The sequence below is a fragment of the Cimex lectularius genome, unplaced genomic scaffold (assembly GCF_000648675.2).
Source record: "Cimex lectularius strain Harlan isolate CLEC.00 unplaced genomic scaffold, Clec_2.1 scaffold36, whole genome shotgun sequence".
In the NCBI taxonomy this organism is placed as follows: Eukaryota; Metazoa; Arthropoda; class Insecta; order Hemiptera; family Cimicidae; genus Cimex; species Cimex lectularius.
This window is the reverse complement of record NW_019392648.1, coordinates 1,412,992-1,434,846: the sequence shown is the minus strand read 5'-3', so window position 1 is coordinate 1,434,846 and position 21,855 is coordinate 1,412,992. Positions and strand designations below refer to the sequence as shown.

The 21,855-nt window shown below is 35.3% G+C and overlaps 3 protein-coding genes across 4 annotated transcripts in view; 2 read left to right on the top strand and 1 right to left on the bottom strand.

The window, feature by feature from the left end:
• Positions 1–278: 278 nt before the first annotated feature.
• On the top strand, positions 279–2,694 carry LOC106668423 (33 kDa inner dynein arm light chain, axonemal-like). Its single transcript, XM_014397158.1, has 6 exons — positions 279–596; positions 1,512–1,652; positions 1,728–1,860; positions 1,935–2,080; positions 2,227–2,424; positions 2,488–2,694. Exons 1-6 carry the CDS (start codon positions 507–509, stop codon positions 2,539–2,541), a joined length of 762 nt encoding a protein of 253 aa, XP_014252644.1. The 5' UTR covers positions 279–506; the 3' UTR covers positions 2,542–2,694.
• Positions 2,695–3,865: 1,171 nt separating this feature from the next.
• Positions 3,866–5,582, top strand: LOC106668403 (axonemal dynein light intermediate polypeptide 1-like). 2 transcript variants are annotated; one of them, XM_014397097.2, is made up of 6 exons: positions 3,866–4,357; positions 4,431–4,562; positions 4,648–4,780; positions 4,880–4,989; positions 5,065–5,262; positions 5,324–5,582. In XM_014397097.2, the coding sequence occupies exons 1-6, from the start codon at positions 4,169–4,171 to the stop codon at positions 5,357–5,359; spliced, it is 798 nt and encodes a 265-aa protein (XP_014252583.1). In that variant the 5' UTR covers positions 3,866–4,168; the 3' UTR covers positions 5,360–5,582. The 2 variants fall into 2 exon arrangements, with proteins under 2 accessions (XP_014252583.1, XP_014252582.1); XM_014397096.2 differs by having other exon boundaries at positions 4,844–4,989.
• Positions 5,583–7,880: 2,298 nt separating this feature from the next.
• The window catches only part of LOC106668392, a 561,179-nt gene continuing 547,204 nt past the window's right edge, over positions 7,881–21,855 (bottom strand). The window contains exons 3-16 of the mRNA XM_024230497.1: positions 14,337–14,438; positions 12,802–12,930; positions 12,589–12,739; positions 12,358–12,533; positions 11,959–12,182; positions 11,750–11,903; positions 11,465–11,561; positions 11,178–11,361; positions 10,791–11,111; positions 10,069–10,557; positions 9,226–9,880; positions 8,963–9,107; positions 8,811–8,901; positions 7,881–8,748 (exon numbers count right to left, since the gene is read on the bottom strand). Coding sequence (XP_024086265.1) covers positions 8,659–8,748; positions 8,811–8,901; positions 8,963–9,107; positions 9,226–9,880; positions 10,069–10,557; positions 10,791–11,111; positions 11,178–11,361; positions 11,465–11,561; positions 11,750–11,903; positions 11,959–12,182; positions 12,358–12,533; positions 12,589–12,739; positions 12,802–12,930; positions 14,337–14,438 — 3,008 coding nt within the window. The 3' untranslated portion in view covers positions 7,881–8,658. The remainder of the gene's footprint in view (positions 8,749–8,810; positions 8,902–8,962; positions 9,108–9,225; positions 9,881–10,068; positions 10,558–10,790; positions 11,112–11,177; positions 11,362–11,464; positions 11,562–11,749; positions 11,904–11,958; positions 12,183–12,357; positions 12,534–12,588; positions 12,740–12,801; positions 12,931–14,336; positions 14,439–21,855) is intronic.

Below are 21,855 nucleotides of genomic sequence, written 5' to 3'. Positions count from 1 at the left end.
TTAGTATTAAGTAACATTTTCTTTTTAAATGTCTTATTTTTACATGACTTATTTTTGGTATGCAAAATATGAATAAACTTAAATACATTAAAATTTAAGGGTGGTGCGTTTATTTTGTCCATCCAGGTATAAAATAATCGTTTTTTGAAACTCCAAGCCACATGCTTGTGTGCACTCGTAATCGGTAATTTTACGATGTGCCGTTTGGGCTTAAAATAAACGAAATTTGTTTATCGCTTCGCCTCGTCGCTTGTGGAATATAATAAAATAACATGTTTTTAAAGTAAACAACTGATATTAAAATATAAAAAACTCGTTTTAGACCATAAACGTAAATGTTTTGTTGTTATCTGACATTTGTTACCCGTGTGTGAATTTTCAAGGAGTGGGGAAATAAAATTTTAGGATTGATTCTAAAGTAGGACGAAGAGTCTGGCCGATACCTAGGATATAGGTAAACAAGAAATTATCGATTTCCAAGTGCATTTCTCCTAAACGCGAAGAATATGGGGAGTAAAATTTTGGCAGCAGAGCCGACTCTAGTGAAATATTCGAATCCGGTTCTTGTCGTGAACAAAGAAGGAAAGGCGGACAAGGTAAGACGATGAAGCCGTGCAAATAGCCTAGTTAAGAAACTGGAAACGTAATACTGCCAGTGCAATGGCGACACTCGTCTGTCTAGCTGTACGAACAATTTACTGAACAACTCCACCAAAACTTTTCAGAAGATTCTCATTGCTTTCTGATAGTTTTTCTACTAATGAATACACGATCGCCCAAATGTTTGAGATCTAATGTTGGTTTTTCCGTTTAGTTTACCAACCCTCCTCTAATCCACCTCTTTCACGAAAATATTTTTACAAAATCAATGTTGTTAAAAAAATATATTTTTTAACAGAATGGCAAACAGTTGGCTTGTGAAATTTTCTGAACGCTGTAAAACACTTTCCTAATTTTTAATGCCATTAGTAGTAATAAAATAATTTAGTAATAAAAATACAAAATGTACTGTTTCGTCCTGAAATCTGCTTTCTGTTGACCCTTTCTTAATTGAGCTGAACTGATGTTGAACTTTCTGTTGAATTGGATTTCTCTTTTTGCTTGTTTCATGCCTGCCATACATCCCAGTATTTTTTGTGTCCTTTAGTAACCCAAGATTACATTTATTTTTTTAATATGGCTATAATTTATGCTTCAAAATGGATTTAGAGCTGTGAGTTGTTCTAAGAATCCTTTTTTAGCCGGTTGCTTGAAATTTCCTCATGACTTGGGATTTCAGCAATAGGTTTTTTGTAGACCCCTGTATTTTTAACACATTCAGGCAGTTCCAAAGTTGATCATAAAGAGTTGGAGAGCCTCTAGAGCTGCCTGGTTATCTGGTTGCATAATTTTTTAACCCTTTGAATGTTTGTTAATTATTGCATGTGCACATGTTTCTAAGACTAACAATTTGGCTTGAAAGATGGTTGTGGTTGAATTACATATTTTCTAAATATTTTTTCCTTTTCCAGAGTGCTCTTGATATAAAGACCGAATCGATAGTGTATGCTAAAGATATCACATCGGACAGAAGTGTTTCAACTCAACAAGTGCTCGACTGTATTTTGCCTCCGAGACAATGGGAAGAGGATGGCCAATTGTGGAAGCAGCAGGTATTAAAAAAATCTGACTAATATTTTGATTCGGTTTAGTTTTAAATTATGGGATAAACCTGTTGAAATGTTCAGGTATCTCCAGAGCCGGCAACGAGAGCAGACGTCTTGAAGCTCGGAGAACAGCTTGACACCAAATTGCAGCAGAAAAGGGCGAGAGAGACAGGTATTTGTGGAATAAGGAGAAATCTCTTCACTCAAGCGTTTGGTACTTAATCTACGAATCCTTGCCCTTTTTTGCACCAATTGAATTTAACCCTTTTTGACTATTTTAGATCTTAGATGAAATTATTCGACAAGTGACAATCAATTGTGCAGAACGAGGATTACTACTGCTGAGGGTCAGGGATGAAATGAGAATGACTGCCAATGCATACCAATCATTGTATGAAAGCAGTATAGCTTACGGAATGCGCAAAGCCCTCATGGTAAAGATCAACACCCACATAGTATTACATAAACCTAGTGAAAACTACGTTATATCATAAAACACTGAGTGGATATGTTTGGGCTGTTTGATTGGCTAAATTAAAAAAAAAAATTATTATTTTATTATTGCCTTTACTTTCTAAAGGCAGAGCAAAACAGGAGTAACCTCGAAGAAGAATTGAAAAGACTCAGAGATGAAAAATCAGAACTGAAAAAAAGGCTACTCGAGTTGCGAGCAAGATATGAGTTGATGGACAGGAGAGCTGCTGAACTAAGAGCAACAGAAGAAAAGAAGCACAACGAAGAATTGGCACAGTTAAGAAGAACAAATAACACATTAAAGGTAGTAGTTATTTTTATTTTGTCATTTCTTTTTTTTTTTACTAAAATAAATCTGTGTTTGCAGGCCCAACTGGAAACGATCATTGCACCTAAGAAGCACATTGATATTCATAAATAATACTGATGATAAACACAGAACAATTTAAGACAAAATTACTTTTTCTTTTTTCAAATAGAAAATTGAATAATTGGATTTTATTTTAATCAACAAACAACCTTTGTCTTTCACCGTTTTTCATTTATTCCATATTTTATTAAAATTATAGCAGACACTACAATCCTCTACTTATTTCCTTTAATCGGTATCTAATTATTATTGAAACTGACTTTTAGGTTATGTATTAAAGAATTCCTAACTAAATAGGGGATTAGGTGAAATGAATAAATAATATTAAAAAACAATTGCAAGTAATGAAAATAATGCACTCGTGTTGGAGTTTGTTATATTTTTCTTTGTATTAATATTGGTATAACTGACTACTGATTAATATCAGCTCAAATATGCACATGCGTACTAAATTAACTGATCACTTCTCACAGCTCATCAGCAATTCCAGCTTTTGAAAATTACAAAAAAAAAAAAAATACTGGCAGTTCTTGAGAATCCCCCTTCCCATGTTGGTGGGCCAAGCCTTGGCCTTATCCGTCCAACCTCTAAATTGGGCCCAAGGACTACTGAACAGCTAGGTGATTCCCCAACAAAATCCATTCTCACTCACCCTTAAATACATTTTACTTATTTACATATTATTCAATCAGGGTATTAAGAGTATTCGATATTCCTCTATCGCCCATTACACCTATATAACCTATCTATGCTTATCTAATCGCTAACTAACCTAATTGAAAATCTATGGATACTCAATATTTCACCATCGGCCCTCTCACAATACACATTCATACCAATAAATACATTAACTCCCAACACATGCTAGGGACACAAAACAACTCTTTTTTCTCCAAGAATCAGAACAACTGAATTACTTGCTGTCCTGCTCTAGTCCAATTGTCATTTTATGTGGCATTCCTGCATGCTCTCAACATGGAGCACCTTTCAGCTTGGTGGGACACATCAAGCAACCTTTCGTTGCATGCTGGACTTTGGCCTAAAAGCAAGTGTCTAGGTGTCAACCTTGTATTAATCAGGTGAGGGGATGACCCTTCTTTTATGAATCAGGTCCTCCGAGGGCCACCTATTGACAATGCTCTTGACACATATTCTTCTTCTTTCTAGCTATATCTGTTGATTGTTTGCTTCACTCTGGTAATACATATTTGGCCTGTGGTGTCCAGTTGGCTGTTATTATTATAGTTATGTGACATAGATTTAGTAGTTATGCTATTAGTTTCTATGATGGTCCTTTGATGAAATTTTTTGCATGCCTCTGTCCTGGCCTACATTCCCATTGAACGGAGACCTTATTTTTAATTAATTGTCTGATGTAGCCACATTTTTGGCAGTTTGATTTGCTACTAAAGGGTTAAAGGGCAATAGGTCTCATTGAACTTTACTTGGCCTTAAAATCTATCGCCATCTTTGGTGCCCTTCTGCCCTATTAATCCAGACAAGGGTAAATTTATTTTCTTTAATATCTGGCAAGGCGTGTTTAAATATTGACATTTGTCTGTAAGTTCAATCATCTTAAGCAAAGTTCCTACACAATGCGGATGGGGACGAAGTGATTGATTCATGTTTAGAGGTTTCCATAGCATTTTCAAAACTGTTGTTTCTTCGCCTAGAATCAATGTCACAAAAGTTAATAACCGAAGAGCAAACACTTTTAAAGTTTAGTGAACCATTTATAGTGAAAAATGAGAATGAGGAAAAACAGAATAAATGCCAGGATTTGGCTGAAATGGAGGGCACGGATATTTTAGAACCAAAATCTAAGTGTTTCCTCAAGTCAAAAATGTTTAGCGACAAAGAATTCAAGGTTTCTTGTGCAATCCTTACCTTTTAAACAAGTGTGTTTTTATTTATAAAACAGTTTTTTAATCTATTGACAGTTCCCTCCGTTTTGGAAGAAAAAGAAAGTGTCTAGCTTAGTCACGGATATCTCTTCAGAAACTAGACCGATTTTAGATGTAATCGCATATCCAAGGGAATGGAAGGAAGGGGATCTGACATGGAGGCAAGAGGTAAAATAAATTCTGAAATTGTAAACTACTTTTGTACTATATTTTCGTAGAATGGGCTGAATTGAATGACATTTGTATCTGTAAGGTGTCAATGGATCAATTCACAAGAAGCGAGGTACTGAAACTACACGAAAATTTGGACTTGCGTTTGAAAGAAAGATGTGCAAGAGGCAAAGGAATCTGTGCTGTTAGAATGGAATTATTTGCTCAAGTGTTCGGTAACTTGTTAAAATAACAAATATACATGTTCACAAATTTGTAATACAGTTTTGTTTACTTAGACGAACTTATACGACAAGTAACTTTGAACTGTTTAGAACGGGGGATGCTACTGTTAAGAATTAGAGACGAATATAACTTAACGCTATCTGTACACCAAGCTTTATGTGAAGGGAGTACTTCATTTGGAGCTAGGAAGGCAAATTTGGTTTGTGTTTGTTCTCAACATTAAAATTGTAATTTGTACGTAAATGTCATAATATAAATTCATATTAATTTTCAGGCGGAAGAAGATAAGAACAAAAACCACAATGAAATTGAAAAGGTGAAAGCTGAAATAGCGGCCATAAATAAAAATATTCTAGATATGGACTCCAAGTTTTTAATGCTTGAAAGAAGGGCAGAGGAATTAAGAGCTACACAAGAAAAAAATCACATCAATGAAATTAATTTTCTTAAGAAAACAAATCAACAGCTCAAGGTGGGCATTTGTTTGTTCATGTAGTTAAAAAATATATAATTTTTTAAATATTATTTTCTAGGCACAACTTGAATCTATTGCAGCACCAAAAAAGTAAGATGGATTAATATTCTATCTTCATGCTTACTATTTGTAATGAAGTATCCTTTTTTAACTATACTTACTTTTGTAATAAGAAACTTTGATAATATTTAAGTTTACACTAAGTTTAAAAAAAATTGATTCCTCCTTTCTCCATTACAATTATTTAGTAATTAGTGTGATTATTTTGTTATAATTAATAGTCTACTTTGTAACAGGAATTGAAAATTATAAAATTGTTTTAATTAACTTTTCCCTTTTGGTTGGTTTATTTGGATAGTTTTATTGGGTTGTACAGAAAACATGCAGGTTTTTATGTGTTCTTTCATTTACCCCTCTATATAATAAACTGTTATGTTTATATGTTTGATAGTTTATTTTTTTTTACCGAATGTCAATATATTTTAATCCTCTTCCAATCAATTTGTTTACCTCCATAGAATTTTGTTACCTGGAAATAATTCAGTCTTTACTAAAATGTTAATGCGTAATTTTGTGTTACAAGTTTAAACTCAGTCGGAACAGTAAAACAATCAGGAACGATGGTAGTGCAAATAAGAGCACTGATCAAAGATTGTTTAAAAAATTTCAAGAGGGTTATGTTAGTCCTGAAGGTAAAGAAAGTCGTGGAAGGATTTCTTCCCTTGATGATGACGTTCTGTGAGCGATGGTCAAAGAAATTCCAGAACCGCTGTTTGCAAACTTGCAGAGAATCTTTCATTTAACAAATTGACTGTCGCTGACTACCATGAGACAATTGGAAAGGTGTAAACGCATGATAGTTGAGTTTCTCATGAATTAAACAACCGCCAAAAAATCGTTGCTATATAGTTTGCACAATACTTCTTTGCTGAAATAGAAACGATTATTTTCCGGACAACCAATATTATGGGATTTTTGGCCTAAAAAAATAGTGACACATAGCTCAAGTGGTTAGAGCAGCGGTGTTTTGTGCTGAAGGTCGTCGGTTTGAACCCCGCTCGTGACACTATCTTTTTCACCTCAATTAAGACCTTATATAAAAAGTATAATTAATGTATCATATGCCTTCATTCTAACACAATAAAATTTAAGGGTGCTGTGTTTATTTTGTCCATCAGTCTACATGCCCAGAATTTATACTTGGGCTGTTAAAGAAAACCACAGACTGTTTTATCTCAGGATGGTTCCACAAAAAACACTATGAGAAGGGGACGAACTCAAGAGGCCAGAAACAGTAAACGTATGACTAAAGACCCTCACCAAAACTGGCAAACATATTGGGGGGTAAGGGCAAAACTCATAGGAGCGATATGACTATACATCGGTCACTGGCATTTGAGAAAACATGTATAACATGGGTATATTCATTGGTGACCCCATTTGTAGGTTATGCAATGAGGAGGAAGAAAAAGCCACCCATATCTCCACCTATGTTCGAGTGGTAAGCAACTTTGCAAAGGAGACATAACCTAGGATATCCAGAAAACACAGGGAAAAGAATTGTAGCAATGACGATCAATGACCAAGCACTCCTTAGGAGAAGAATTGATCGATTACATTGATCTAAGGAAATAAGAAAGTACAAGCCAGAAGGCTTGGGGAACAAAAACTCAACTTTCTAGTATCTACATTCATCATTGTTATCATCTCAGACCAGGTGATCATCCATTTTTGTTCAATTGAATAATAGTTGCGGCCAATTGAGCCTAAGATCTTAACAAATAAATTGCTTGATTTATTGAGTTATCTTGCAGTTTACCTAGGTTTCCATTGCATGAAAAAAATGAAAACTAAGTGCGACAATTACTCATGAAATACTGTTTCAAGCCTACATAAGGCGAAACATTTTACAACGTAGAGGTTAAACAATGTGAGCCATCAGATTGCATGAGACAAGTGTGCTGTTTAAAACTTCACCAACTTCTGCATCTGAGTTATTTTTTTTATGGTGATACTTTTTGTTGTACCTTTTGTCTTTGTCCCATTTTGATGCTCATTTCCTTCCACGTGAAATACTGTTTGAAGCCTACATGAGGCGAAACATTTCACAATGTAGAGGTTAAACAATGTGAGCCACAGATTGCATGAGACAAGTGTGCTGTTTAAAACTTCACCAACTTCTGCATGAGTTTTTTATCATGGTGATACTTTTTGTTGTACTTTTTGTCTTCCTTCTGTCCTTTCTGTCCTTCCATGCATCCCCTCTCTTGTTCTTGTTAGGATGAGTTTTAGCATTCCACACAAATCGGTAGCTGTGATACATTCGGATAAATCGAATGCAGTCCTCCTGGTTCATTCTTATACTCGAGAGAAATGCATTTACACGGAGGAAATAAACAATGCGAAAAACTTTGATGCACACTAAAAAAATTGACACAAAAAAATTGCAACACAAGTTTCGTAACTGATTTAGGTTTGTGACTGCCCTTTTCACCTGTTTGAACTTAATCAACAATAAATATATTATAATTCTCACTTTGCAATGAGGACAATGATAGAAATAGTTGGGAAATGACAAAAAAACATTTCAAATACAAAAGGTATATATATTAATATGAAAATGCCTATTACAAATTTTTAGGCCACATTACCAACAAGTGTTTCAAATGACTAGCTTTTAAAAACCACTAACATTAATTACTAATATTATAATACTTCTCTTTCGGTATGTATATATTGTATTATATATACGTATTAATAAATGAGTACTTACAACCTTTAATTTATAATAAGTACTTTTTATGAAAGTCAAATTTTATTTGTTATACATTGTTGAAAATAATAAATATTTACAAAAGCTGGAAGAACTATATCAGTAAAAAGTTTATTTTCCACATTTAAAAATAAACGCTTATGTAGTGATGTTGATCAAAGCATTCTTTTAACACTTCATTTATTTATGTATTTTTTTACAAATACCACAGAATATAGATTTACAATGAAATCTTCAAGTCTTTTTGTTATAAAAGTTAATTATTGACTGCAGTTGAAATGAGAATTGACAATCGAATGGCGGCAGGTAAAAAGTTTTGATTCTTCCACCAAAGAAAAATACTACAAATATTTACAAATTGCTATAAAACTAAAACAACACATTTTAATTTATAAAACAATATTTTATCGCAATCATAATAGAAAAAATGTAAAATTCAGTCCCTTTTTATTAACGAAATAAATTATTGTTTGTCTTTCATCGGATTGTCATTCAACCAGAAATTTTGCCTCATTCTTTCTGTCTTTAAATCTGTGTCATTTTTAAAACTATAACTTACATTGCACTTGTTTTTTAAGTATAAAGATTTTATTTACATTTGATTATGTATTAATTTTAATTTAATTGGCAGGAGAACTGCTAATGTAGCCTGGCGATGGGGATTCAGATTTTTCTGGAACAGTTGTAATCCCTGTACACATAACCTTTCCCTAAAAAATTAAACAAAAATTAAATAAAAAAGGAATTTGCTATACAAAAAAGAAAAAAGAACCTTAATATCTCCTTCTATAATGTAGCGGTCAATTTTGTGATATTCCTTTCCTGATCTCGGCCTCAAAGTGGTGACAGCCACCCGCCCAAGTCTGATACAAATTACATAAGAAAAAGTGTGTTTTGGTTTATTGTTTAACGCCAGATACACACCTTAGACTTTCTGGAGTGTCCGATGAGCTGTGCGAAGACATTGACAATGTTTCGATGTAATCTGACATGTCTGATGTTCCACTGCTTGTGCTCCTTGAATCTATGTATGGCACTATGATAGCTCCATCTCCATTAGGACTGTATTCTAAAAAAAACCCACAATGAATATGTGTTTAAATCAACTGGATAACAATATATTGTAAGTATAAAGATAAAATGTAAATGAAGTCTTGTAATATAAATGTATATAACAATTCAAAAACCTTTAGGCTCTCTTTTCCCATGACATATTGGTATTTCTGCTTCAGCGGAAGATGATTTTGCAGGAACTTTGACTTTTGAGAATTGGAACGAAAGCTCTTTCAAAGGATCAGAAGACTTAGATCTTCTCGGCAGAGATGCATGAAGGCAAGACTCGTGGGAAGCGTGAAGCGCCTGGGTCAGTAGTAGCCTTCTTCCTGACATAGAGGTCGTCAAAGGGAGTTCAAATTCTGCAAAATCGGCCCCTCTATGTTTCAACGAACCCGTAGAAACTCCAGAATCGTTTGAGCTCGAGGAATCCCTGTTTGAAGGCTTGCAAGGTACACTTGAAGATCTACGGACATGGATGGATACGGCAGATTCATGCTGTGATACTGATATTGAACTGTTTTGATCTACATCCTCTTCACCCGGCTTCGGGACGGCTTCTTCACTGTCATATCGAGCTGAATCCACAGAGCTGCTGCGTTTCCTACATGCCATTGCATGCCTCCTTAGATAAGGGCTGGAGTTGGCCGACTGGGGGTAATTTAACCTCATCAAAGCCGACCCGGGGATCCTTGTTTCTGATTCATTCCTCCTTTTATCAATCAAACTTGGTATGCTAGCGGATTTGTCATTAAGTCCCCTACCAAGCCTCCTAAGCTCTGACTTTACCTAAAATCAATCTTAATAAAATACTGATATAATAGAAGGTAACAATGTAAAGACAGAATTATGGAATTTCATTTATCAAATTTATAAGTAAACAAAATCAAATGTTACACTTTTTTGGAACCTTTTCAATAAATATACGACAATTTAATAGTTGTTGATAAAGTTTTTTTTAAACCTTAAACACTTACAGTGGGCTGCATCGGCAAATATCCAGGAAATTTACTCTGGGCGGGTTTTTCTCTCAGCTGAGGTTCCATCATTAAATAATCATCCGACTTGTTGTCCACTGCAGAACAAGCATGCCCACACTTTGTACAAAATTTGACTCCATTCTTGTCTGTGCAGTATCCTGGAACCTCTTTATTTAAACCGGCTCGAATTAAAACGTCCTTCGAGTTTTCATAATATTCGAGGCTTTGGGCAAAATCTAGATTTTCGTAATTGATTGTTGTAGAAGTGCTCTCTTTTTGTATTACTTCAGGCTCAATGTTTACGTAATTGCAGTTATTTTCGCCCTCATCGGCCTTTCCATCAATTTGTTCTTTGTCTTCCTTTTCCCTAATATCATCTTCGTCTTTCTTGTGTTTTGTCTTTTTGGTTTTATCTATTGTTGCATAAATGGCGAGTTCTCCACATTTGTTCATGACAGGCATTTTTCCCTCGCCATTTAATTTGACCTGAAATAAAATTGCATTAAAAACCTTACTTGCAACTACCACTGTATAATAATGTATCTATTATATTTTTGACATTTGGCTTGGAATATTTTTTTTTAAATTAAATTAAATTTTTTATTTTAAAAAAGCTAGTGTGTAAATTGGTCAATTGGTGTGAATTGGTCTGTCGGTGAGCCCAGCTCGAATATCCTATAACCTGTACAAAACAATTGTTTATTGAGAGATGAATGTACCTTATGAAGGTGTACTGATGTATTTTCAATGCCGGCCCCCCTTTTGCAGTATGGGAGGGATATCCAGTTAGAAGGCCAGCATACTAGGCGACGACAGGGGCAACTTGTGTCTTCTTCGAGTACGACTCTTGTTTGATGGTGTCTTGGTGTCATTATGATACAATGTCCAGAAGATTGAATGAAACAACGGTTTCCGCTTGAACCATTTACCATTTGAGGCGTATCGTAATTTGAATAGGCAAGGCACTCTTTTATAGCTTTCGGTGTATCATAATGCTCTTCTGAGGGGTTGATTCTCGGAGTGCACTCCTCTTCCTGAATCTATTTCAAGGAAGTAAAAGGAAAGAAATTACATCGTGCCATTTACCCAATCAAGTATGTACTCACAGGCTGAGGAAAAATCGTTTTAGGAACATCATAATTTCCATAAGTTTGGTTAGGCAGTGGCATCGGCGGTTTCTTTGTATGCCTTTGGTTATTGCTAATGTTTAACCCTTTTGATGGTTCAGCAGGTTTGGGAGGTCTTGTCGGTGGATATTCACATTCACATGGAGATGTTCCTCGAAAACTCCTAAAACATGGAGTCGTATGAACAAATGTGAGAGTGAGTGTAGTGCACACATGCATGTGTGTGAGACATGGTATGATTTACATTGTACAATCTTTGTACATACCAGCAATCATTTGGAGGCACACGGGGAACAGAATAATCTGAGCCACTATCATGTGATGAAACAGACATGGCACTACAATTGACTACACTGGACCTTCCTGAAATAGAAAATATAATGATTGTACTACATTTATTGACACTTAAAATATATTCTGATTGCATAAAGTAACTTAAAAATGTAATAGATAAACAATTATGGCCAACAGTTGTTTGGAAAAGAATACTATTAAAATTTAAATATTTTTATAATTTTGGTGCAGACATTTGAGGTTAAAAATAAACAGACCTCCATGTGAGGCCGAGTCCATAACCCATGCTGGGTTGAGCCCTGCGCCTCCTGGGGTGTTAGCAGCAGTCGATGATCTGGACATAGCTCCGAGCTTGCTTATGCAACTCGCACATCTACCAATCCCTCTATCGATATTCCATCCTCCACATTCCTGCAAGTGAAAACATGTAAGTATGCAAAATTCAATTTTATATTAGACTTCAAACCTGGGGTTTATGATCGTGGAAATCTCCAACAGAAGCTGTATCTCCTAAGTCGGAGACGTCAGTCCTTGTTTCTGATGAAGGCCAGATGGAAGATCCATCGGGACAAACAGAAGGACAGACAGACTGACAGTCCATTGTGTCGGCGATACTCCTTTGACACAATGACATGGTGTCTCCACCGATTGATGACATTCGTGTTGAACACTTTCTCGGTGAATCCATTACTGTAACATTTTTGTGAATTGTGTTAAAAACGAACACATTGCAATTAAGAGTTTAAGCCGGAAATAGTGCAAATAATATTAATAGAAAAGAAGAAATGACTAAAATTTTAAATTTGTCTAATTGGAAAATGTTTCTAAATATTTTTAAAGAATTTTTTTTAATAGGACCACCAACCGGACATATTTCTGGAAGCTGGCCTTCTTCTTGAAGCCAACTTTCCTTCTGAAGCGGCTTGGAGAGTTCTCGTGATTTCCTCTCCTTGGTCGGTGATCATGACATAAAGGCCTTCACCTTTACCACACCTGGAACCTCCTTCAAAGCAAAATCTTGCCTCAACAACACCATATCTCCTGTGAAATCAGTTACAGTTGAAACTCTTATGAATTACTAAATAATTCATTTTACCTTAGCTTTGATATTTCCCAAATGCCGATCAGTCTTGGTGGTACTCCTAAGGTCATGCAGAACCTGTGTTCTTGCACGTGCAGTCTTGCTGGTCCAGGTGCAATCTTTGCTTTCGAAGGTGCTGAAGAAATCTGAACTAAAAATTGTTGATCTGAAAAAATAGTGGGTTGCGATGAAAAGTGAATATTGTTTGTAAATATAATTTTAACCAACCTTCTCCTAGGTTGTTGGCAATTTTGACTTGCCATTGTATCAGTCTCTCTCTGGTATCAAAAGCCAAGACAACCGTCACATCTTGGCATAGGATGGCTATTGTGTTGGATTCTTTATCCAAGGTAAATCCTAGCAATGTTAATTAACATTTGTAAATGTCTAATATATTAAAACATCATACATGTGGAGTTTTTTTACAGTTCAAATTTACTACCCTGCCCAACTATGTTATAGTGACCTGGAGCGCATTCCCTGTTAAAATTATTCTGTTTTCTCAGTTGTCAAATGTAAATTGCTTTGTAAAATAAATTTATCTATCTACAACTTCATACATTACAAACTATATCTGCACCCTCGGGATAAGTCGAATTTTTGTCAAATGGGATAAATGTGTATTCCAATAAGTCCTAGGTGTGATGGACTACAATATTGATTGCCCTTCCACTTCTTTTTAAAGGCTACAATAAGAAGGGTTCTTCGGTACTACAGAGAAAGGGGGAGGGCTTCACACTAGAAGGCCAGGACAGGGTCGACCTAGGTCCATGAACGAGAGAGACAATAGGTTCATCTGTCATCAGTTTCTACAAAACTGCAGCAATACAGGAAATAAGATAATAAATCTCACATGACAAGTCCAAAATGTCTTGATTTTCTTCTGGACTGTAAAAAGAAGGCTCAGTGAAAATACTCTGGACCCAGCACCCGGCTTGTGGAGCTCTTCTTACTACTGATTAGAAAATGGCCAGGTAAATTGTACACTGGAAGATTGGGAATGAGTTCTCTTTACTGATGAGGTGAGGGTAGGCCTCAAATTTTCAGATAGGTGTAATTTCATATAGACGCTGAGAAGAAATGTACGCCCCATGCATTATACTGCCTCAGGTGGCATTCCATGGTGGGTCATTGATGTTAGAGTGGTATTTCCTTGGAAACCTGCACCAATTCAGTTATTGTGCAGGAAAGATGTCTAACTTCACAAAGGTATTTGTAAGACATAATTGAAGAACATAAGTACCATCCCCCCTTATGGGTGAAAGGTCTTGCTAATGCAGGATATGGCAGTCCCAATAGAGCACGTATTATAAAACCCAGGTCTTAATACCCTTGAAGAATTGGAAATAGCTGTTTTTGATCTTTTCCAAGGAATGCAAACATGTTTAACGGACATGATTCATGCCAGTGATGGAAATACTCAGCATTAAAAAGAACCAAAATTTTTTTAACCTTTTTATTTATTTTTGAATTTTTTAATGATAAACATTTTCTTTTTAAATGTCTTATTTTTACAACCAAACCTATTTTTGTTATATACAAATTATGAATAAATCTAAATTCATTAAAATTTAATGGTGGTGCATTAATTTTGTCCATCAGTGTACATGGCAACTCACTAATGACAAACTGTTCTCCAGAAAATCTTTAAATGCATATTTAAGCAAGTTAACATTAGCAGAGGGTCTCTTAAAAATATATTATATTTCATTATAATTATAATGGTAATGCATCATATAAGACGGAATAGATATTATTTCTACCTGTTTCAACGCCGAGGAAATGTTGTAGAGATAAAGAAGCTTTGGTTTGACCTTGTTTATATCTGTCTTTACTGTCTCTGTACAGCTGCAGATGAAGACAATCTGAAACAAATGTTTAAATAAATTCTTATTGTTATAATGTCTATGATCGTGGATTGGAATCCCGCTCGTGACATTGGCTTTTTCATTTCAATCAATACCTTACATAAAGATTAATTAATTGAAAGAGGTTATTTGGTCAATCGGACCACGAAATATAATGGATTGGTTTTAACGTTAAATAATTTTGATATCTTCATTTTATAGTATAATTTTCTGATCCTTAAACAACCAATTAATTTCTATTGAAAATAGCTGTAATTATTGTTTTTATATTTCACATTTGTTATAATTTACGTCCAATGCTTTTGCTATCTGACTTTCAAAAAAGATAAATATTCCACTGTGTGTATGACATCGTAAATTGAACTTAAATAATTGTTATCATGCCCGTAATTGTTCAAAGTCTTCGGTAAGTCTAACAGTCGAAGGGTATACGAAAATAACTACTTTCCGTCTTTACTTGTGGCACACTCGGGGAAAAAAAAAAAAAAAAACAAAAAAAAAACATGGAAAATAAAGACAATTGTATTTTGGTGTGATTTTGTTTAATCGGCTGTTGGCCGAGCCAAGAATTGCTCGAGCGTTGCTCAATAAAATAAGATTGGTTCGTGTATTTGCCCCGATGAAATATTTATTTTCACCTAAAGCCAATATTATGTGAAACTGGGCTTTATAAACTTCGCGTAAGATATATACGCAAGTTCTACCTGATTGCGTTTTGGGCTTTTAATGACAAAGTTAGTATTGCCTCTGTAACAAATCCCGTCATTAATAATTAATGCTCTCAACAGGACACACAAAAATGACACATCTACACGGAAAACGAGCCCTGAAGATGATCTCAACAAAGATCGAAACGTTGGCATGTCAAAGAAAATGTTTTTCTAAAACCTACGCCACACTAGACCGCTCATAGGTTTTTCATGTATCTTAAAGAAAAAAAATCTCTCCAGGACTTATGTTTGAATAAGTGACTAATAAATCTATAATTATTGCTCTTTTATTTGATACTGTACAAAATAAACATCAATTATATTCTAAATATGTTTTCAAAAAAATCCTCTTTTTTTTCTTTCACTTATTTCGTAAGGAACCCTATACCGATTTTAATGAACAAAATGATATCTATTGCTGAATTTATGTAGGTGTGCTCTTTGGGTGTGAAAGAGATAAGTCAAATAGGTTGGTTTCGATAAGTGAAGAAGACCCCCTTCGAAACACATTTCCTCCTCTTATCTCGCTAACGGATCGAAAGAATCGGACGAAATTCGGCTGTGGTATTGATCCGTAGAAGAAATCGATCAAGGCCGGTAGTAAGATGATTGGATCTAGGGATAAGCTTATTTTTGAGGTCCCCTTTCGAAATGGTTGATCTTTTAAAAGGATACTGCCTCGTAAGAAGTCACAAATAAAGAAGTATTGACAAAGGAACACTGCGCAGATACTGCCAGGAAGAGGAGGAGACCGCAGAACACATTTTATATTTTTGCGAATGCGAACAGGAAAAGCCACAAGCAAGATTCTAAGGAGACCCTGGTAAAGGCTATGGGGGTTGATTAACAACCTGAAGCTGGCCATTGAGTTATTAAAAATAAGGGAGCACAGTAGGTCTCAGGCATAATGCCTTGTGGCCGCCTCTTTTAACCCCTATCCTTATCCCTTTTCGAAAGAAAACATTTTATAATTCGCTACCTAATGTGCAGGGTTTGTTTTGTTAAAATTGGAATTCACCCAAATTGCCAATCGAGTATTTTTAACCCCACTACGTGGTCAAGTTGATGTTGGGTGTTGGTCTGCGAATCGGTGGACTCATGTTGATCCGGCACTGAATTACTTATTGGGGTCCGTGTTTATTCACTTCAACAAAGCAGCGAGTAAAGACGGACCCAATAAGTAAACCAGTGCCGGTTCAACATGACTACACGCCCTGGTTTATGTGTTCACTTGCAAAACGTTGCTTTTAACTTAATTTTTTAATTGGTTTATCGGCCTTTGCATTTCAGTGTATCTTAGAATATCTAGGAACGCATATAATATCAATAATTTAATAGATTAACTATTTAAATTCCATATAGATTTCTTGAATTGCCGAGTTAAGGCTGTATTTAAAAAAAAATAGAAATTCCTGCTTATTTACAGAATAAGACGTTTGAACTTTCATAATCTTTGCCAGTGAAAGGTTATAAATTTTGAGTTCGGTAGCATCTTAGATGGAAAGGAAGAAACAACCAACTATTGAAATTTGGGAAGCCAAACCAATTGATTGCAGTATGGAGGAATTCTTATAGTAATGTCATTCGTTTGCTTAAGAACACACACAACAGTGTTAACTATTCAGAAGAAAATGATCTACGGATTTTGGACAGTACGTAGACCATAAGGTAGGTGTCTGCCCAATACAACATTTCTTGTATTATTTCAATATAATATACATAAGAAGGATGCATGTATAAGGAAGGCAAACATATGTATTTACAAGTTAGGTACAACTTGGAAAAAGCTGAAAGTTGTATTTCCGTGAAAAAAAAAGTTAATGGCGAAAAGCTTAATCGACTTTACTCAAACAGTACCGGAAAATTATATTTTAATAGAGTTTCAGAATAGAACTTGATTGCCCTCGAGGGTAAATTATAAAAGTCTTAGGGGATTTGGAAAAAGGCCGCGGGTAAAGAGGCGTTGATGAAATGGGTTTAAAAATTGAAATGCCCCTCATCAAGGGTTATGCTTCTTTTATGAATTGGCCCACACTGAAGGGGCGTAAGACGAAGAAACGATTCAACATCAATGTACAATTGCCCGCCTATTAGAACGACAAATTGAATCGAGCTGGATTTATGTCTTTGATATGGACTCCGAACAATCCGGTTTTCCGTTCGACATTGTTACAACGTTGACTCTATCCAAGACAGCGGATATCCGAACAAATATCCATTTCTTTAAGTTATTAAAAACAACCAAATTGTTATGACTACTGGACTTATGGCTTGAGGTGAGAGATGGAGAAAGTATTTTCGATTTTCTAGGAAAAAGTAAAGTTGTAAAGATTTATCAAAGAAATTAATTATACTTTTTATCTAAGGCCTTGGTTGAGATGAAAAAGCTAGTGTTATGAGCGGGATTCGAACCCACGACCTTCGGCTCAATACGCCGCTGCTCTGGCCATTTGAGCAATCGTGACTTCGAGCCACTCGGGCACCAACTTCTCATCTCCCTTTGGAAATATGGTAAAATCAAGATTCGATTCTCGGCGCCTAATGAAGTCCATANATATATAGTATAGTATAGTAGTCATAATTGACCTATTAATTATTGAAATTAATTATAATGTTTATTCAGGAAGAAAAAGCGAAGTCACAACACAGTATCTTAAGAGCAGCGTTGTATTGAGCCTAGGAATGGCAACGATATATCGATTATCATACGTATCGATATATTTCTACATATATCGAGTATATTTTTATCAATATATTCGAGTATAAATACATGAAAGATAGTGATACATTCGTTTTTTATTTACAAAAAATTAATTTAAAAAAAATTTTGACTATGAATTTTTCTTATTTATTATTGGATAAAAAAAAAATATATCCCTGTCAAATTGGGTTAGAGACTGCCTTCTGGTATGAGACATCTATGTATGCATAACATTTTGTGTCTAAACCGTGGTTCGTGGGTAAACCTAACTTACCATTCTGCCTTCTGCGTCGGCATCGGCATCTGTATGTACGTTTCTGTGTACAATTTTCATATACGTTTTTATGATGACACCTTCCACGGGAAAAGTAAAAAAAAGTGTTGTTTGGCAATATTTTAATGCACCGGAAAAAAGGGAAACAAGTGGCAACTTGTAAAACATGCTCGAACGGCTTATCTGTTCTATCTTTTTTTATTACTATTTAATAAGCATTATATAATTATTCACGACCGTGTGTATATTTTTACGGTTACTAATATCGTTCTATTCTTCCAGTTGGGCTAGTTCATATAAATATTATAAAATAGTCGTAATGTACCAAAGTTAAATATATCGATATTTCGATATATTTTTCACTATATCTGATGCCGATATGGAAAAATCGATTTATCGATACTTAGATTAATGACTGCCATCCCTAATTGAGCCTAAGGTCGTCGGTTCGAATCCAAAGTATAATTAATTTCAATAAGTAATACAGTCAATTATGACTACTAAATATATATATTTTGGTTATGTAAATGTTTAAGTGTTCTAATGAATACTGGGAAATTACACTAACGTAAAAAATCTCTTTAATCACCTTTTTCATCATCCATAACTATAATTATTAAATAATATTTAGTCTTTCAATTAATTAATCTTTTTACGTAAGGTCATGGGTTGAGATGAAAAAGTTAGTGTCACGAGCGGGATTCGAACCCACGTCCTTCGGCTCAATACGCCTCTGCTCTCACCGGTCTCTAACGGAGTTAAAGGTTGAAATGTGTAGTTGGTGTCCGAGTGGATGGAAATTACGATAGCCCAAGTGGTTAGAGCAGCGGCGTATTGAGCCGAAGGTCGTGGGTTCGAAACAGCTCGTGTCACTAACTTATTCATTTCAACTAACACCTTACCTTAAAAAGATTAATTAATTGAAAGAAGTAATTTGGTTAATCAGACCACTAAATATAATGGATTTAATAATATTTATTGTTAATAATATAACATGTGACATTTTAGCAAGTAAAAAAGAGAAGATAATCCTGTCATGGTTTAAGCAACGTTTTAACCCGTCATGCTATTTCAAATAGACTTTCATGTTGTTTAAATTGTGATTTAAAGCTAAAATCGCACACGTTACATTTATTTTAGTTATTTTTGTTTAGTTACTTTTTGTAAATGATCAGTGTTTTATCATGGATCGCATCTCACATCTGAGTACGCACGCCTGCTTGTTATGCCCATTTTACAACTTCTAAGTACTCTTCGCGGCCCGATGATAAAAAACATAAATCTTTCCTTGTTTTCATGTCTAGCAGGGTGTTGAGAATAGGGGCGGGTTTTTGAAAGTTTTGTTGTCCCCCATTCTCTACAAGGCTGCAAGTTCTAAACACTCGAACGGAGATAAACGAAAAAAATGTAGTTTAAATACAAAAAACGAAACCTCGATGGCGTCAATTTACAGAATAAATATACTATCAGAGTGATTTAAAAATGACTGAAGTGAACGATTAAAAATATTGCATACAACATAGGAAATGCAGTAAATAATAACAAAATTTTAATTCTACATAAAATGGTGGTAGTGATTCCTTCATACTTTTTTAAGTCCCAGACCTCCGATGGGATAAGTAATTTGGTCAAGTAATGAATAGTGAAATACACTGAGAGGCAAAAAATTCCATCCGCTTGTAATAAAACTTGATTTGTATATATTTTTATATATTTATAAATGTTAACGTTTAATAATTGAGAGGTTGTATAAAAAACTTAAAAAAAAATAATGTAAATTGCTAAGGAAAATGAAAATGAAAAAAAAAATACGGACAGATAAAACTTGTTTTAATTTTGTTTTAGATTTTTAATTAACATTTCAATATCGCGTATTTTCACCTCATGCCTTAATTACATCTCGAAGAAGTCTCGACTTACTTTCTACTAGTCTGGAAATGTCTCTGGAGGTTAGCCCATTCTTAACGAAGAGTCTTTTCAAGATGGTGGAGTGTATCAGGAAGTGATGGACGTGCATTCGTCCTTTGAGGTTATCCCATAAATGTTCGATGGGGTTCAAGTCTAGAGAACGGACTAAGATCTTGATTTTATGTTGCTGAAGGTGTGTTTGTACTATGCCAACGACATGTGGACGGGCTTTATCGTGCATTAGAAGATGGTTGTCGCTGGGTTTTTATGGAGGATAGGCAACGCATGATGTAACAAAATTTCAGCCACATAGCGAATGGCCGTCAAAGACCCTCCACAAACAACAACCAACTCTGTGCATCACTGCACCACGTTGAAAAGGTTGGCTCTGGGAAAAATTACAGGCTTCGTACCTTTCATTTCGCCTTCTTCACTTTCTTTCACGCCGTATGGAGATCGTAATGCAAATCTACACTCATCTGTAAAAAGTACAGCAGACCAATCGTTCAAAGACCAATGACTGTGTTCTCGAGCAAATGTGGGCCGTCTATCTCTATGTGTTCTGGTCCTCTTAAGGCCAAAAAGCCCTCAGTCCGTACTGATTTAATGTTCTTCGAGCAGTGCGTTCAGAAATTTGGACACCTCGAACTTCCTGGAGCTGATGCATTGCTTGAACAATAGTAAGGAGCCGGTTTCACAAAGTTCTGTTACCGTAAGGCTTCCAGAACCGGGCTTTCTCTGGTAGGACCCAGTTTCTCGAAAAGGTCTAACGGCGTCTCGCAGAGTTTCGTAGGGTACTCCGATGGCAATACCAGATGGAAAGCCCATCATCATTAAGAGCCACACCACGCGCAACATCCTCAGCTCTAGTGGCGTTTTTAAGTTTAAACATTGAAACTGTCCAGAAGCCAGAATGACATTGAAAATGCATTTCGGGAGTTCGTTGATTCCAGAGACCCTAGTTTCTACTCCTTTTTGATTTGATGCAATGCTATGGTTGGCAAACATGTATAGAGAGTAATGGAAATTATTTCGATTAAATATGTTTTGTTGAAGTTAAATTGTAGCTTGTTTTTACTGAACATCAAAAAGCTACATTATGTTTGCACCAACCTAGTACAACATCATATCCTTTTTCCAGATCTACACACCAAGCTGGGCGAAACTTTGCAATAGCTTCGCGAAATGATATCCTTCCTAATTGTGATTTAGTATTAGTATTATTTAGACGATTTCTATAGAACAAGCGCAACGTTTTCTTCAGATCTTAGCTACTAGACGCATCTCATCGTAAAAACGAATTAACTCGTTTGCCGTTTTTCGGGGAACGAATTCAATTCAGCCGATTATGCAAATTTAACGGAGCCCCTACGTTTCGCCCTTTCTCCCTTTTTCTTCTCCTGCCGAAATTGAAAGCTGTACGCCGGTACGTTCTCCTTTGATCCGTGCTATGTGAAGTATAATATTCTTTTAGGAACTTTCATGCTTCAAAATAATATATTTATAATTTTTGTATATAACCTGTTTCGTATTGTGTTCGTCGAAAGGTTTGTTCGTTAATTTGAAACTTAACTTGAAAAGAGGTCTATAGGTTGATCACTGTAAGATCGAAAAATACAATTTTTATTCTATCAAATTTTATCATTTGACTTGGTTCCCTGGTCCGCCCAGATTAGGGAGCATGCCGATCTATTCTATATAGCTAGTAGGCTGATTAAATGGTATGTACATAAGTAAGAATGTATTGAATGGTGAGTGAGTGTGTGAAGTGATAAGAAGCAAAATTCGAAGGGTGGGAAGTTGGTGTCGGAGTGGATCGAA

Bases quoted from the DNA above. Each gene is read 5' to 3' on its own strand.
- LOC106668423 (XM_014397158.1), top strand. From the start codon at position 507: ATGGGGAGTAAAATTTTGGCAGCAGAGCCGACTCTAGTGAAATATTCG. The intron at 597-1,511 runs GTAAGACGATGA...TTCCTTTTCCAG, and splicing joins AAGAAGGAAAGGCGGACAAG to AGTGCTCTTGATATAAAGAC. The intron at 2,081-2,226 runs GTAAAGATCAAC...TACTTTCTAAAG, and splicing joins GAATGCGCAAAGCCCTCATG to GCAGAGCAAAACAGGAGTAA.
- LOC106668403 (XM_014397096.2), top strand. From the start codon at position 4,169: ATGTCACAAAAGTTAATAACCGAAGAGCAAACACTTTTAAAGTTTAGT. The intron at 4,563-4,647 runs GTAAAATAAATT...TGTATCTGTAAG, and splicing joins ATCTGACATGGAGGCAAGAG to GTGTCAATGGATCAATTCAC. The intron at 4,781-4,843 runs GTAACTTGTTAA...TTGTTTACTTAG, and splicing joins ATTATTTGCTCAAGTGTTCG to ACGAACTTATACGACAAGTA.